General features: G+C 57.7%; 2 protein-coding genes across 12 annotated transcripts in view; one reads left to right on the top strand and one right to left on the bottom strand.

Moving 5' to 3' along the window:
• On the bottom strand, positions 1-11,146 carry PTPN7 (protein tyrosine phosphatase non-receptor type 7). 3 transcript variants are annotated; one of them, XM_011218884.3, is made up of 10 exons: positions 10,947-11,146; positions 9,688-9,861; positions 8,987-9,170; positions 8,617-8,701; positions 7,116-7,192; positions 5,745-5,882; positions 5,258-5,368; positions 4,377-4,534; positions 2,616-2,729; positions 1-1,751 (listed from the first exon to the last, which is right to left on the bottom strand). In XM_011218884.3, the coding sequence occupies exons 2-10, from the start codon at positions 9,807-9,809 to the stop codon at positions 1,658-1,660; spliced, it is 1,083 nt and encodes a 360-aa protein (XP_011217186.1). In that variant the 5' UTR covers positions 9,810-9,861; positions 10,947-11,146; the 3' UTR covers positions 1-1,657. The 3 variants fall into 3 exon arrangements, with proteins under 3 accessions (XP_011217186.1, XP_011217189.1, XP_034522937.1); XM_011218887.3 differs by having other exon boundaries at positions 8,617-8,698; positions 10,947-11,074; XM_034667046.1 differs by lacking the exon at positions 10,947-11,146 and adding an exon at positions 10,265-10,411.
• The window catches only part of LOC100470574 (receptor-type tyrosine-protein phosphatase V-like), a 24,920-nt gene continuing 20,785 nt past the window's right edge, over positions 10,491-14,625 (top strand). For 5 of the 9 annotated variants that reach the window (XM_034667037.1, XM_034667042.1, XM_034667043.1 and 2 more), the window contains exon 1: positions 11,397-11,529. The gene's annotated coding sequence lies outside the window, so the exon portion shown is untranslated. The other 4 variants (XM_034667036.1, XM_034667041.1, XM_034667040.1 and 1 more) reach the window with 4 other exon arrangements.

Consider the following 14,625-nt stretch of genomic DNA (forward strand, 5'->3'; position numbering starts at 1 on the left):
TCAGTCATCCAAAAAGCCTTTATTTTCCCACTTGGTTACTTTTCCAGAGCTCGCACTCTCTAAGTTCTAGAACAGGGTCGGGCGACAGTGCCAGGGGAGGGGAGCCTGCAGGCCCCTGCTCTTGCAGCTGCTTTCCTCCCAGCTGGGGGTGAGCTCAGGGTGGGTTCAGGCACTTGAGAGCTCCTCGCCCAGCTTCCCAGGCTCAGGCTGTGAGTGCCTCCCAGGCGAGGCGCAGGTGAGCCCACTCCCGGGGCTGTAAGGAAGGAGGAATTTCGTTGTGACCAAGCAGAAGCAGTAAGAAAATTAACCTCAGTTTCAACATTGCAGGTTCTTCAGAAGGGACGTCATGACTGAGGAGGCTCAGCGGTCCTCCAGGACCCAGCTCCTTGGGGGAGTTCCACAGAGAACTGGCATCAGCCAAAGCAGACCCCGGGGGCTGGGTGCCCTAGAGATGGTGCCTTCCTTCATCCCCACGAGCAGCCCATCGTGGATTCAAGGACGAAGGATTTGGATGTCTTCCCCGGGGTGTGTAGGTGAGCCCTGAGATAGATCTTGGGTGCCCTGGAAATTGTGTTGATACTAAGATGCTGAAGGGAGTTCGTTCTCTCGGATAGATGATGAGGGATCCCACTTTAGTCTGAGGCCCCAGGTCCGCGTGGAATGCGTTCACCCCGATTGTTCGTGGAAACAGCCAGGCTCTCCAGGTGCACTCTGCAAATGCAGGGGGTGGATGGCAGGGGGCGGGGGGCTGGTTTTCTAAAAATCAGGCCAAGCTCTTCATTTCTTCCTCACTCCTCATTCTTTTGTACCTCCCGCTACTCAGGGGTCTTCCAAGGTCGTGGGCGAAGACAGAGGATGCTGGGCCTCCCTAGCGGGTACCTGGGGTGAGTGGCTGGCAATTATGGAGGCAGGGGTAGCCCTCTGGACCTCTGAGGGGTTCCCCACACTTTCCCTCTTCTAGAGACTCCAACTGCTTGGCCTGGTCACCTCTGTAGCCTGATCCTGGGACTCAAGTGTGGGCACAGGGGTGGTGTGGGTCCCTGTTCTCTTTGGTGGGGTATCCAGCCCTCACAGATGTGGGGTAAGAAAGCAGAGTCACTGCTGGGATGTTGAGAACTTGGCCATGGTCAGGACCAAACTTTTCCCAGCTTTGGCATCTGGCCTGTTCATGGGCAGGGCCCAGAAGGAAGATGATGATCTTGGCATCACTGTCTTGCCAGCCCCAGGAAGGGGATACAGCCGGAGCGGCTTCTAGGAACTTCTCTAATTGCTTTTCCCTATGGCAGCAAAGCACCTAATGTCCGTGTCCTAGACAGAGAGATGAAGCTCACAGAGCACTTTAGACAAGACCAGGACTCCTGGGTTCCTTTTTCAGCTCTGTTGTAAATGCCGGCTCCTAGCTCGAAGGTCAGAGAGACAGGGGAGGTTCCCCCAAGCCTCCGTTCGGGGCTGCTAGAGGAAGCCAAAGAGTGACCAGTAGTAAAGACCTGGAGTCTGGTCCCCGTCCTCGCCGATGCAGCTTCTGGTGAATGCACGCGCCGCCTGAGGGGCGCCCATTCCCCATGCCCATCCCTCAAATCACGAGGTCCACTTTCCCAGACCCACCTGCCCAGGCCTAGGGGACTTTGGCATCTGGGCTGGTGGAGGACGCCAGGGGTCAGGGGCAGGGCTCCTCCGGCAGCTGGGCCGCATACAGGGCCAGAGTGTGATGCAGGAACTGGTACTGCTCCGTGGTCTGGATCATTCCACCCCTGTGAGGGAAGCATGCGACCATGAGCAGAGGAGGGAGGGTCAGGCCAAACATCTGCATACTTCTGCAGGGAGATTCCCAAAGAACCCGTCACCTACTTCATATGGTCCTCCTCTAGGCTTCCTACTCCTGTTTGCTGCCCCTCACACCTTCCCCACAAGGAAAGCCCCTTGGCCCCGTACTCAGGGCTGGACCCTGTGGCTGGCTGTGTCGAGGAGGAGGAGACGGCCCATGCTGGAACTTGTGCTTCTCTGACCCATCAGCTCCTGGGGCAGAACCAGACCCCTGATTCCTCACACCGGGCCAGGAATATGCCTGAGCCTCCAAGTTTCCTCCTCCCCATCTTAAACATAATGACTCCACTTATTTTTATAGTAGGTTCTTATGTTCAAAAAACTCATTCACAGTGAGTTAACTCACTGCTTACAACAGCTCTCTGGGGGAAGGAGCCATTATTTCTCTCTAGATAGAGAAATGGGGGCCCAGAGAAATATCGTGACAGCTCAGTGAGATGAAAGGCAGAATTTGCACCCTGGTTCCCTGTCTCCGGATCCAGTGGGCTTTTGTGCGTTATCTGTGTCTGCCTGGTTTCTCGAGCCAACCATCCCCTATTCCTCCAGTTTTCCCTGAGTAGGGAAATAAAAGATGTAAGGCTCAGATATCCACAGAATGGCATATTTCATTCTCAGCCCCCCAAGCTAAAATTCTAGATAGAGATTCTTTCCTGGGTGTTAGTTGCAAGAGAAACAGCTCTTGAAGCCAAGGGCCCCTTCCTTTCTCAAGGTAGGTGCTTGATGGGGTCGTTCCTCTAAGTGCTCTGGTGCCCGGGAAGCACGGAGGCTACTCCTCAATGCGGTTGACCCACCTGTCCAGCCGCAGCCGGCACACGATGCCCAGGATGTCCACTTCCCCGCGGGCCTTCAGCTGCTGACAGCCAATTCGGGTGGCAATGAAGCAGCCAGTCCGGCCGATCCCTGCACTGGACACAGCCAGGGAGGGGACAGGGAGGTCACAGGAGACCAGGGAACACGGAGGCCCAGCAAGTGGGGAACGTGGGAGACCGGTGACCAGGGAACGTGGGCGCCAGGCCTCAAACTGCAGAGAAAGCCGTAGGCACTTCGGGCACTCTGCTTCAGGGGTGGGGACAGGAGGACAGAGGAAGGTGGCGGTACCTTTGCAAGTTTGAGCTGGCCCTGGAGAAGGTTCCATTTCTCACTAGCCTCACCCTAAACCTATCCCAGCCCTCCCCAGTCCCTGTGGACATTTCGAGGACCTGTCCTCTGCTTAGCAGAGGGCAGTGGTTTCCAGCTGTCAGGGCTTACGCCAGGCTTGCTGAGGCCCTCTCCCTCCTCCAGCCATGACTTATGTCCATAGCTGCTGACACTCAGCCCCCTTTCCCCACCTTGGGTCCTTCCCACAGCCGGCTCCTGCACTCCACTCTGTCTCGCTTTTTATTTCAAAATCTTCTTGGCCCCCCTCTTAGGGAAGACTTCTTGTCTGAACCCCTGATGACTTCCCAGCACTTATGTCCAGGTGCCATCTGCAGGGAAGGGGCTCATGAGTCCCCTCTGTCTTTTTTTTTTTTTTTAAGATTTTATTTTATGTCAGAGACAGGGGGAGAGAGAGAGAGAGACTGGCAGAGGGAGAAACAGGCTCCCCACTGAGCAAGGAGTCCAATGCGGGACTCGTCCCCAGGCCCCTGGGATCATGACCTGAGCTGAAGGCAGATGCTTAACCGACTGAGCCACCCAGGCGTCCTGCCTCTGTCTGTACTTTTGCCACTATGTTCTATTTAGGGCACGCACTCCCGAATGGTTTCCTTATTGTAAGCTTGTCCCCTGTGTTACCCCCGCTCCCTCGCAATCAGGGTCTTATTCTGTAGCCCAAGTATTCTGTGGCTAAATCCAAGTTTCTTAGCCAGTCTTATGAGGCCTCTCGTCCTCTGGCCTTCCAGACTTCTCTCTTATCACTCTCCTCCCCTCCCCCACATGACTTCCAGGCCCTCATCCTCTAACTCCACTCCCAGCGATGTGTCCATTTAAAAATGTCATCAAGGGGCCTTTGCACACGCTGTCCCATCTGTCCGGAATGCTTTCCCTTTCCACTCTTCACTTGGCTAATTCACCTCTCAGGTTTTCACTTAATTTAAATGTCCTTTCTCCTGGAAAACCTTCTCTGGCCAAAGTCTGGGATGGGCGACTTGGTTCTGTGCTCCCAGACACCACCATCACAGTGCTTGCCTTGTGATCTCCAGACTGTAAGCCTGTCAGGGCAGAAGCCAAGCTGTCTCCTTAGCATCTCTCACTGTGCCTGACAGTAACGGGTTTTCAATAAGCATGAGTTTCTCACCAGCAGGGACCATGTTTACCTCCCTCCCCAGCAGACTGGGAAGCTTTCTGAGAGTCGGTCCCCTCTCTGGGTTGTGTCTGAATGTCCGGCCCAGATGGCCAGGTTCTGCATGAAGGAGAGAATAAACACTGGGTACCTTGCTGAATGACCTAGAGATTCCCATCCTGGGAAGAATTGGGCCTGCCTGATGTTGTCCTTCCTGGACCCATTCCAAGACAGACCCAATGGCAAGGGAGGAGGGGCCTGCTTCGAGGCTGCCCGGGAGGGGGGCGCATACCTGCAGTGGACCACGATGGGCCCAGTGTTGGCAGCTGTCTCTGGGCTCTCCTCCACCTCGGCCACCAGGCGCAGCAGGGGCGCAGCCGATTCTGGGGTCTGGTGGTCAGGCCAGGCGGAGAAGAGGATGTGCTTCAGCCCCCGGCACTTCTCCTGGTGCTGGCAGAAGGACAAGGCATGAAAACCAGGGTCAGGGGAGGGGGCGCTGCCAGCCATCTCTGGTGCCAGAGGAGGTCAAGGACTAGAATGACTCCCTGGGACAGTCAGGGACCCCGAGCAGGCAAGGTCAGCCCTCCCTTCTCCTGCTCCTCAAACTCCATGGTTCCCTCCTCTGGAATGCTGGAAGGAATGCTGTCTGGGGAGTGGGGAAAGACCCATGTTCAAGTCCTAGCTCTGGCTCAGCCTCTAACTAGCACATGACTTTGGGCAAAGTCCCTTACCCTCATTCTCTTCACTTCGAAAAAGGAGATAGTGATATCTTATTGGTTTACTTCTCTGGATGCTTGGAAGATAAGGAGTTGGTAGAGAAACGCTTGGAAAAGTATCCAACACTATATGATAAGAGAAGGCTTTTTGAAGCACTTCATATGTTTATCATACATCTCTCTGGACTTCCTGGGGCTCCTACAGCATGACGCGGGGGCCCCACCTCTCTTTTCCCTGCCATTCAGCACAGCAGGATGGGCCTTCCTGGTGGCTCCTGCTTGGTTTGTTGGCTCTGCCCTATTAGACCAGGGCAGTACCCCTGTCTTTCCTCTTCTGTGCCTCAAGCTCTTCTTTTAAATGTGTGTTCAAGAAGGTTTAGATGAGTCAACCCCTGGCTCCCAGGGAAGGCTGGGCCTGAGTTTCAGAGATGCTGGAGACGGCCTGACCTCCCCGTACCTGGATGGTGAGCTGCCGCACGGTGTATTCCAGGCACTCTTTTGTGTCTTGGATGCGGAGCCGGAAGGGTCCATAGGTTTCCTCCTCTGTGGGCCAGTAGTGGACACATTTCTAGGAGGGAGGGAGCTGGGAGTCAGAAGGGGGAAGTGTCTATCAGCCAGAGCAGGGGTCAGGACAGCAGAAAGGGGAGTGGGGTCCCCTCCTCATTTCCCACCCCACTGGAGGGGCTGCGCACTGCCTGGGTTGGCACCTGGGGCAGGCTCTCCTGAGCCTGGCACATGCAGGTGAAGTGCTTACCCCATCCGCCACTCTGGCCGTGGATAGCCTCCATGGCATATATCTCATAAACTTTTCTGAGAGTGCAAGCTGGGCCTGGCTATTGTCAGCTCCCAGGGGAGCCCCTAGTCCTGAGCGGCCCTGAGTAGGTAGGGGCCTGGTAGGGGAAGATACAGCCCTTTCTGGGTTCACGAAGAACCATGGCTCCTACCTCCTTGCCCTCTCGGAGCTGAGTGAGCATGACAATGAGTGACACTTCTTCCTGCCACACCATCTCCCAGAAGTCCAACACAGTGTTGGGCATGGGGCCCTGGGTCGCAATGTAGACCTTCTCCTGCCCATCGTAGCCCTGGGGAGGTACACGCACACAAGGAAGGGTGGGAAGCAGTGAGAGTTAGCTCTCTGGGGGAGTCCCGGATTCTGCAGGTCCTGGGATCAGCCCGAAGCCACTGAACACTCACACGCAGACGCACCCATGCGTGCACTGGAAGCCACGCGGTGGAGCGGACAGAGGTTCTGGAAGGAGGAATACGTGGGTTCAAATCCCTGTTCTGCGCTTACTGGCTATGCCACCATAAGCAGGTTACCCAGCCTCCATAAGCTTCAGCTTTCTCATCTGTAAATTGGACATAATATCTAACTTGCAGGAATATGGTACAGATTACATTCCACAAAGCATACTGAGTGGCTCACACATACCAAATCCTTTGTCAGCGTGTGTTCCCTTCCTCCCCTGCTGCTTTCTACCAGCGCGAAATAAGAAAAGAGTGTTCAACAGCATGGAGTGAGTGTTTCACTTTTATATATTACTTTTCTATACTTAGTAGCAAGATGTAGCACACTCTTGCTGGCCCCTTCCTCTCCCCTGCAGAATCTCAGCTCCTCAAGATGACGAAATCTAGACGACCACTGTTCCCTAAGTTTCTGCAGCGAATGGGAGGTCTTCTTTCCTCACTGGGCCCTGGCTAACAGCTTTCCACCTCTTGGCACCTCGGACCGCTGTCCTGCCCACTTTGAGCCACTAGGGGGCACTGCTTTTGCATCTACTTAGGGCCAATAGAAGTGGGAAGCTGGGGTCGAAAGGCCACCCTGCCTCCCTGGCTCCAGTAGTTTGATGTTAACAATCTCCACAAAGGAGGGGCTGCTTTGGGGAGCAGTTAAGGCTAGAGAGAGAGAAAAGGGAGCCAGCTAAGAGCTCCTATTCGTGCCAGCACCTTCCCAGCAGAGCTAAGAGCGACAAGCCCTGGGGATATGAGGGAGTGGGTTCAACAATGCAACTTCCTCCCCCGCGTACCCTCCCCATACCCTCCCCGCGTAGAGGGTGGGGAGGGATGAAGTGATAGCGGGCATGAAGGAGACTGGGTGGTATCTTCTTCTCCACTTAACATGTGCTCTGTTTTCTTGGTTGGTGGCTTGGGGCCTCTTCAGTGTCGGCCCCAGCTAGGCGGGGCCATGGCGGCTGTGATTTGGAGCAGGAACCCGCAGCTGGAAGATGTTCTCCCAGGACCGATGTCTTCAAACACAGCACCCCCCCCGCCCCCGCCCCCCTTCCCTGCAGGGCAGCCGCAGCCAGGCCACTCACTCGGATGTAGTTAGCGTTGATGTAGTCTCCGTCTTCTTGGCTCTGTGCCCGGCCTAGACAGACTCGGCTCTGGGGATCTAGGAAGCAAAAATCAGCAGAGGTCAGAGGTCAAAAGGGGACCAACTAATGCACACGCCAACAGGGTCAGGAAGAGGTGAGTTCCTGTGCCTCTCACAGTACCTCCAGTACAGCAGGTGGCCAGAGACCCACTACATTATTTTATATGTGGACAATAGGGAGCCACAGAATGTGTCAGAGCAGTGGAGTGACACGATCAAAGGAATAACTGGGGAAGGTTAACTGGGTGGTGCCTTGTAGGACAGGCTATTGAGGAAAGGGAATAGAGCAGCAGGGGCCTAATGGGCCGTGAGTGAGATAGGTTAGCCCCGAGGTCAGTAAGGATGTGGAACAGGATTGTACCAATAGGAGCAGAAAAAGAGATGTCATGGAGAAAGTTTTTTCTGACGGTGAATACGGTGAATACGGGACTTAGATGAGTGACTTGCCTGAAATCCCACAGTGGGGAAGCAGGACCAGAACTCCCATTCCACTACTGGGTGTGTCAGCCTCCCTCAAAGGGGGAGGGCTTTCTCCAGATCCAATCCAAGCAGGGACAGACAACCTAGCTTGTGAGGAAAGGAGGCCAGCTCTCCCGGTGTTGGCCTGGTTCTGGACAGAGAGGGATTGCAGGCAGAAGGCCCTTTCCCCTCTCCCCTCTCTCGTGGCTGCGGGGCTGGTTAGACTTAGGCCAAGAACAAGGGCTGCTCCCTCCCCCTCACTTGATGAGTGCTGACCCACCCCTGCGGGCAGAGGGCTGGAACCGCAGGAGCTGGTGGTGAGCTGAGGCCTCCAGACAGGGAGTTGCTGGAGGTGGGTTGGCCAGACAAGGCTGCTTTGCGTGGGGGAGGGAGAGAGTCTGCAAGGGTCTCCTGCTTGCCTCTGAAAAGTGGGAGGGGCTGATCCCTGGGTCCCTTGAGCTCTCTGGGTCAACCGCTTACAGCCCCTGGACTCCCATCTCCAAACCTGTCACTGCTGTCTTGCGGCTGCCTTGCATCTGAGCTGCTCAAAGCCCTCTCTCTGGGAGCCATCCTGCTGTGCCTTTCCCACTACGGACCTCTGCTGGGCGTTTCCCACAGTGGGGGAAGAGCAGAAAGAAGTTGTGATCTTGGGCAAGTGATGTGACTCTGCTGCCTCGTTCATAAAATGGGAGCAATCATACCATAGCATCAGCTTCACGGGGACATTTTGAGAAGAGTTACTATCAGGGGCTTGCAGCCCTGCTTGGCCCACAGTAAGCATCGGCAAATATGAGCCGCCTTGTCCTAATGGTTATGGTTCTTGCTCCTCCTCCCCCCAGCCCGGGCGAGGTATTGGTATTTTTCTGCTGAAAGCAGGCGCCCCATGTGAAGGAGCTCTTCGCTGGCTGACTGTGTGTCTTGCCTTCTACCTGTCGAGCCCCAGGGACAGCACTACCTCCCTTGATGCCTGCCGTGCCTCTTACTTGGCAAGATGGTCTTATACCGGTCCTTGGAGGCATGGCCAGGAATATCCAGGTCTTCAGGGTTGACAAAGTTTGAGGGGATCTTCTGGCAGAGGGAGGAAATGAGTGAATAGCCGAAACCTCTTCTCAGCCTCCTTCCCCCCCCTTCCCCTCCCCCCCCCAATCTAGTAGAGCTGGTCCTGTCTGTTCCCTCGTGGCTTTAGTAGGTCTGGGTGGGGTGGAGTGCAGAAGGGGGAGCAGGGGGTGGTTTTCTCCCTTGGCACTGGGGTTCTCGTCATCCCTGAGTGCCCGTTTTATGATAGTATGGTGCCCGTTGGCTGTCTCTGATTCAGAAGGGCAGAGTGGATCGGAGAGGACCCCAAGTTCTTACCAAGAATTCCTCTTCCAGCTGCTTGGGGCTGGGTGGCTGATGCTGCAGGGCCCAGCGGGTGAGTGGGTGTCCAGCTGTGCGCAGAAAGTGTAGGGTGACCTCCCGGGGAGTGTTCACTGAGCAAATGGGTTCCACGGCCCCCAGGGACCTCACATCCAGCATCAAAGCAACATTGGAGCCCCGCCTGCAGGCGCAGACAACCAGTGCCCTGTGAGCGCCGGGGAACAATGGCTGCCCTAGCCATTATTACTGTTACAGGGTACGTCTGAGGAGGCTGCTCCTTGTCTCCCCTGGACCCAGAGGCCCAGGAGATTCAAGGGTTCAGTCCCCTGCTATGTGCCCTTTTTTTGTCAGTCAGATCAGGGCAGCCTTCAACTTCCAGCTGCCAGCCTCTGCCCATTCCTTCCAGGCCCCTAAAGCTCAGACCTACATCCAGACCCAAGACAGCCCCGCTCCAGGGGCTGCTTAGCCCAATTTAGGGTTTGGGGAGCAGGCGCAGGGTTGACATGAAACTTTATACCCCAGACATGTAAATGACATGCAAATGACATGCAAACGAACACATTGGGTTTCCTTTCCAGATTGGAGTCAACAGCTGAGGGCCCTCTGGACCCAGCTGTCAGAGCAGGAGGGGCAGATGGAGGGAACCAGGCAGGGTCTCAGGGCTGGGAAGGCCCCCGCCCCCCCAGGAAAGATCTCACCTCTCCTGCAGCCGCACATGCTTCTTGGCTGGTGCCTTGGCGGGTGGAGGCTGGGTCATGGCTGCCCCCAGAGACCAAGTCGGCAGCTGTGCTCTGGAGCACCCCCCACAGTCCTGGACCATGCTGGGGTGGGGTGCTGGGCCCAGGGGAGGCTCACTCAGCCATGAGTTTCACCTGAAAGACAGGGCCCCTCAGCTGCTGACCTCTGGCCTGTCCAACTGGCCAGGAGAAGGCTCCCAACCCAGGCCAGCTGCCTGCTTTCTGGCACCTCAGTTTTCACTGGGGTGTCTTCTGTTCACTGAGCAGTGCTGTCATTGTTGCTGCGGGAGAGCCAGGGTCTCTACAAGGGGACCCAGGTGGTGGGCAGTCTGGGGTTGGGGTAGGGGCCAGACAAGGTGCAGAGATTGGGAGGAGAGGGGAGGGGAGAAAAGACTCCAGGAGGGAGAGAGGGGAGAAGAGGCTGCCCAAGGCCAGAGGACAGAGGGCTCTAAGCTGGGGCCCAGGTGAAAGAAGACAAGGGAGGAAACAGAAACGATGTGTTCTGTGTAGAAGGGAGAGAGAAAGTCACAGAAACCACCTCTAGTCCAGGCCCTCTCTGAGATGAGAGGGTTGAGGCCTCTTGCAGCTTTGGAGCCGGTTGGGGACCCTGGTAGACCCTGACCTAACTGCTGGCTGGTCCCAAGTCATTCTGACTTCTGGGGTCTCTGTCCAGGGAGGTAGGCTGGGGGGGTGTTTCCTTCCTCCTCTGCCCATCCCCCCATCTCCCGCCTCTGTAACCGTCACAGGAAATGGCTTCACCAAGCCCTTGAGCGGCAGCGCACGGTGAGGCGACAGCTGGGGGCACAAGAGGGGGCATGGAGGTGGTGGGGCCCGTCTCCTCTTGGGGGACAGTCCCTATCTTCCAGAGCCAGGTCACAGCTTCCGAGGGGTGGGGGCGGTGTGAGAGTCGCTAAGCCCACAGGCAGTCACAGAGGTGAGGGGACAGAGTGGGCCCCGTGCAGATGTGGGTGGTAGAAAGAAGCTCTCACGAAGCAGGAAGGGGGTTGTTGGCCTCTGCTCTCCTTACACCCCCCCCCCGCGGCTCCCGTGCCCCATGCCCCTCGGCGATATCAGCGAGGTCAGCACCCATTCCCCAGCCAGGCACCACGGCCCCCAATGCAGCCTCACTCACACCCGCCTTGGAGGTGCCCTCCCACCTCCCCAGGGCTCACACCACCCCAGGACCACAGGGCCCCTCCTCCCCCCATTCAGGTACTTACTGGAGCAGCTGTGTCCCCCAGGCTGCCTCTTGCCAGCTGTCTGTCTGTCTGTTGGTCGGTCTTTGAGGGCTGAGGAGGCTTCAGGAAGCCAGCTTCCTCCCTCTGCCCCTCCTTGCTGCCACCCACGCACACCCCAGCTGCGTGCTGCCCTCCTGCGCCCGCTGCCACCACCAGGGGTCGGGTGCCTCTTGCCTGTGCCCCTCTGGGGGTGGGTTGGCAGTGGCCCAGCACTTTTGCCATGGGCCTAAGGCCCTACTCCGGGGGGATGGAGAGGGAGGGGCTGGCCCATTCCTGACCACCCTGGTTCCCCTAGCTCCCAAACCCCCTCGCTCCCTGGACTTCTTGTCCTCCGGGTCTTTGTCACATCCAGTCTCTGCCTGCTTACTAGGCAGAGCTCAGCTGACCCCCAGCTCCTCGCTGTCCCGCGCAGAAACTCCAAGTTGTTCCTGCTCAAGCTGGCCCAGTCCAGAGACTGGCTTCTGCCTCTCTCCTTCTGCCTCAGAGCCCTGGTCCTGGAAACCCTTGCCCCTTCAAGCCTTGCGAGTTCATGGTCAGGTACAGGCGGCACCTTCTCAAAGCAGAGGTGGGTGCGGACTTGGGGTGGGGTGAGGGAGGAAGGAGGCAGAAATCCTTGCTCCACCCTGGGGAAGAAAGGCCCAGGCCAGACCAGAAGAGTCATCCCCAGGACTTGGGCCACACCCCAGCTGTCAGCTACCTGGGGCTGGAGATGGACCAGCCAGCCAGGAAGTAGATAGTAGAGACAGTTTGTAGGAGAGCCTGGGGGGCTTTCTCCCTGCCCCCAGCCCCTCCAGGCACCTTCCCAGAATCCTGACATCTATTTAGAAGACTTACAGATAGCGGACAGTCTCTGGCCCTCACACCGGGGTGGGGGGGGGGACTCCCACGTCTTCTTCGCCTCTGGGGCGCCTGGATGCCTGGGGCCTAGGAAGTGGCCCCCGCATCCAAGACTCCACTGCCCCCCGCCCCTGCCTCGCCTCGGCAGGCCCCTTGCTGGCCAGCAGCCCAGCTGGGTCATGCCCTCTGCACGGCTTCTTCTACCTTGTAACATTCCAAACACCCTTCCCTTCCCGGCCCCAACACGCGCAATCCCCGTCCTCTCTCTTCCTCCCACTTCTCTGATTCAGCTGTCAAATGGTGACAGCAAAAAAGAAATGATTTACAATAGACACAGGGGTGCGCACACAGGAGGGGTGGTGGGGAGGGGGCTGGCCTCTGCTGCTGGCCCGTGGGGGAGGAGGGGTAGGACGAACACCAGGCTGACCCTTTGGAGCTCCGGAGGCCTTCCAGCGCCTGATGTTTCTCCTGGAAGGCGGGGAGGTGACCAGACACGGCTCCTTTCTGAGCCCCTCCAGGGCCAGCTGGTCCGGGACCCTTCTTCACTCTGGGGAGTGGGTGGTTTCCCTGAAAGGTGGAGCTGGAGTAGTAGCCAGCCCTGGTACCCAGAACAGAGTGGAGGCGGGGGCAGGAGAGCCTGGGAATCCCTGGTAAATCTGTGGGAAGTGACCTGAGGCTGGCTTCTGCCTCAACCGCTCCCCCAAACCCACCAGTATCTCCACAAATGGATCATGAGGCCCTGGGGATCAAAGAAGGGGGCAGGAAGGGATCAGAAAGAGGGCCACCCCCGCGGGGCCACACTGTTGATTGTTACCAAGAACAGGAAGCTAGGATACCACAGGGGTGGGGAGGAGGAAGCAGGCAAAGCCTTCCCCCCACGGGTCCGCCAGTGCCTCCAGGTTTCTACCAGGTTTCCAGGGGCTGGGCCTCATGCTGCGCCATGAGCACGCCCTCTACCTTCCCAAGGCTGGGCCCAGCAGCAGTTTGAGGAGCTGGAAGCTGATTTCTCGGGTGAAGAGCAAGGAAGCTGGGGGCCAGGAGATGGGAGAGGTAGTTGGAGGTGGGGGTGGGGGCAACGGCATTAGGCAAGACCCTGAGGATCTCTCAGTTCCCTTTGGGTGTGTGTGGGGTTGGGGGAATAGTCACTCCTTGCCTCCTGCCCCCTGTCTCCCTTCTGCTTAGAAATGCCTGGACATCTGTGGAGGTGTGGGGCTAGAGCTCAGGAGGGGTGAGCGCACCACCCACAAGCCTCAGGTGGGACAAGCTGCCCTGCAGCCGCTTCTCCCCAGACTGGCCAGGCTGCTGGAATGGGGGAAGGCCCGGAGTTCCCTCAGAGCGACTCCTCCACCCCCAGAACCTTCCTCATTCCTGGGGTGGAACAGCCCCAGACAGCTCTCAAACCTTCGTCTCTCCAGTCACTGATTTGCCTTCCAGAGTTGGCGTTTAGGTTCTGGCCACCCTTGACTCCAGAGAAAGCACAGCAAGAGTTGAAAGCCAGAAAGAGCCACGTGCACTGAATCTAAGCCGTGGCATGTAAGCCATGTGACCTCGGGTCAGTTACTGAACTTCCCTGAGGCTCAGTCTCCACATCAGGCTCCTCTCTTCCCAGGCAGAGGATCCTGGCCTGCTCTGATCCATCAAATGGGCCTGGGCCTCTGAAGTGCTCGGGAGCTGTCAGCTGGAGAAGCCAGCCCGGCGAGGGAGCCGGTGGGGGGCATCATGTCTGGCAGGAGGATCCATGTCTCCTCTCTCCCAGACCCCCTTCCTCCTGACTGCCCCCTTTCTCCGGCTAGTCTGCAGGGACAGAGCTGCCTGGGCACATGCCCCCCTCCTCTCACCAGGCCCCAGTCCCAGGCCTGCCAGCCATAACTTGCTGTCCCCAGTGTCAGAAGCCCCTTGGAGGGGCAGCTGTGTCTGGAATTCCCTGAGGTTCTTGCTCCCCAGCAGTACCTGGGGAGCAGGCCAGGCTGCTGCCAGCCACAGCGTCAAAGGCTGCCACCCTGTAAAATTCTGAAAGGGAAGATCATGGGCATGGGGCCTGCTGCTGGGGCCAGGACTCCGGGGTCCCGCACATTCCACATGTCTTGCTCCCCTCCCTAGCCCTCTTCATTCCTCTCTCGAGAAGCCCTAGGCTCATAGGTCCTCCCCTACATCGCCCCCAAATCCTGGGCCAGCCTAGGCCTGCTTCTGCCCCAGTGTGACAGGCTCCTGCTTGCCCCTGGCTGTGTGGGGGAGACAGAGACGCAGTGAGCTAGGAGCTGGAAGGCCTTATCCGGGAGAAGCAGGGAGACACTGGAGGAGAGAGCCTGGGTGAGTGGGGCAGACTATGGCTGTTAGGCGGTGTGGCAGTGATCTGGGCCACTGGTATGAAGTCTGAAGGAAGAGGGAGACCCACCCGGCCTGCCCCAGGGGCCCTGCCTTCGTGCTGGCCATCCCGGAAGCTCATCCCCCGCCCGACCCACTTTCCCTGACACCTTTTGGGGAGCTGTTGGTGAAGGGGACTTTCCCATACCCCACACCCCCTGGCCGAAGGACCAGTGATTCAGGTCAACACCTGGGGAGCCAAGGCCAGCCTGCCTGGAGATCCAGGAAAGAGTCCCATTCTTTGCCAGCTTGCTGGAACTCAGGTCCCTTGTAGGAGGACTCTAGGAAGGAAGAGAGTCCCTCCCTCTCTCCCAAGGCCAGAGCTGGTGAGATGGACATCTATTGTACAACATGGTCCTTTCTTCCAGGGACCCTGCTGTCCCTCTCCCCACTCCGTGATGTCCTTGGACACCCCAGATAGGTATGTGCCCCCTCACGGCTCACGCACACACGCACGCAC

This window comes from Ailuropoda melanoleuca, chromosome 8, assembly GCF_002007445.2.
Source record: "Ailuropoda melanoleuca isolate Jingjing chromosome 8, ASM200744v2, whole genome shotgun sequence".
NCBI classification, from domain to species: Eukaryota; Metazoa; Chordata; class Mammalia; order Carnivora; family Ursidae; genus Ailuropoda; species Ailuropoda melanoleuca.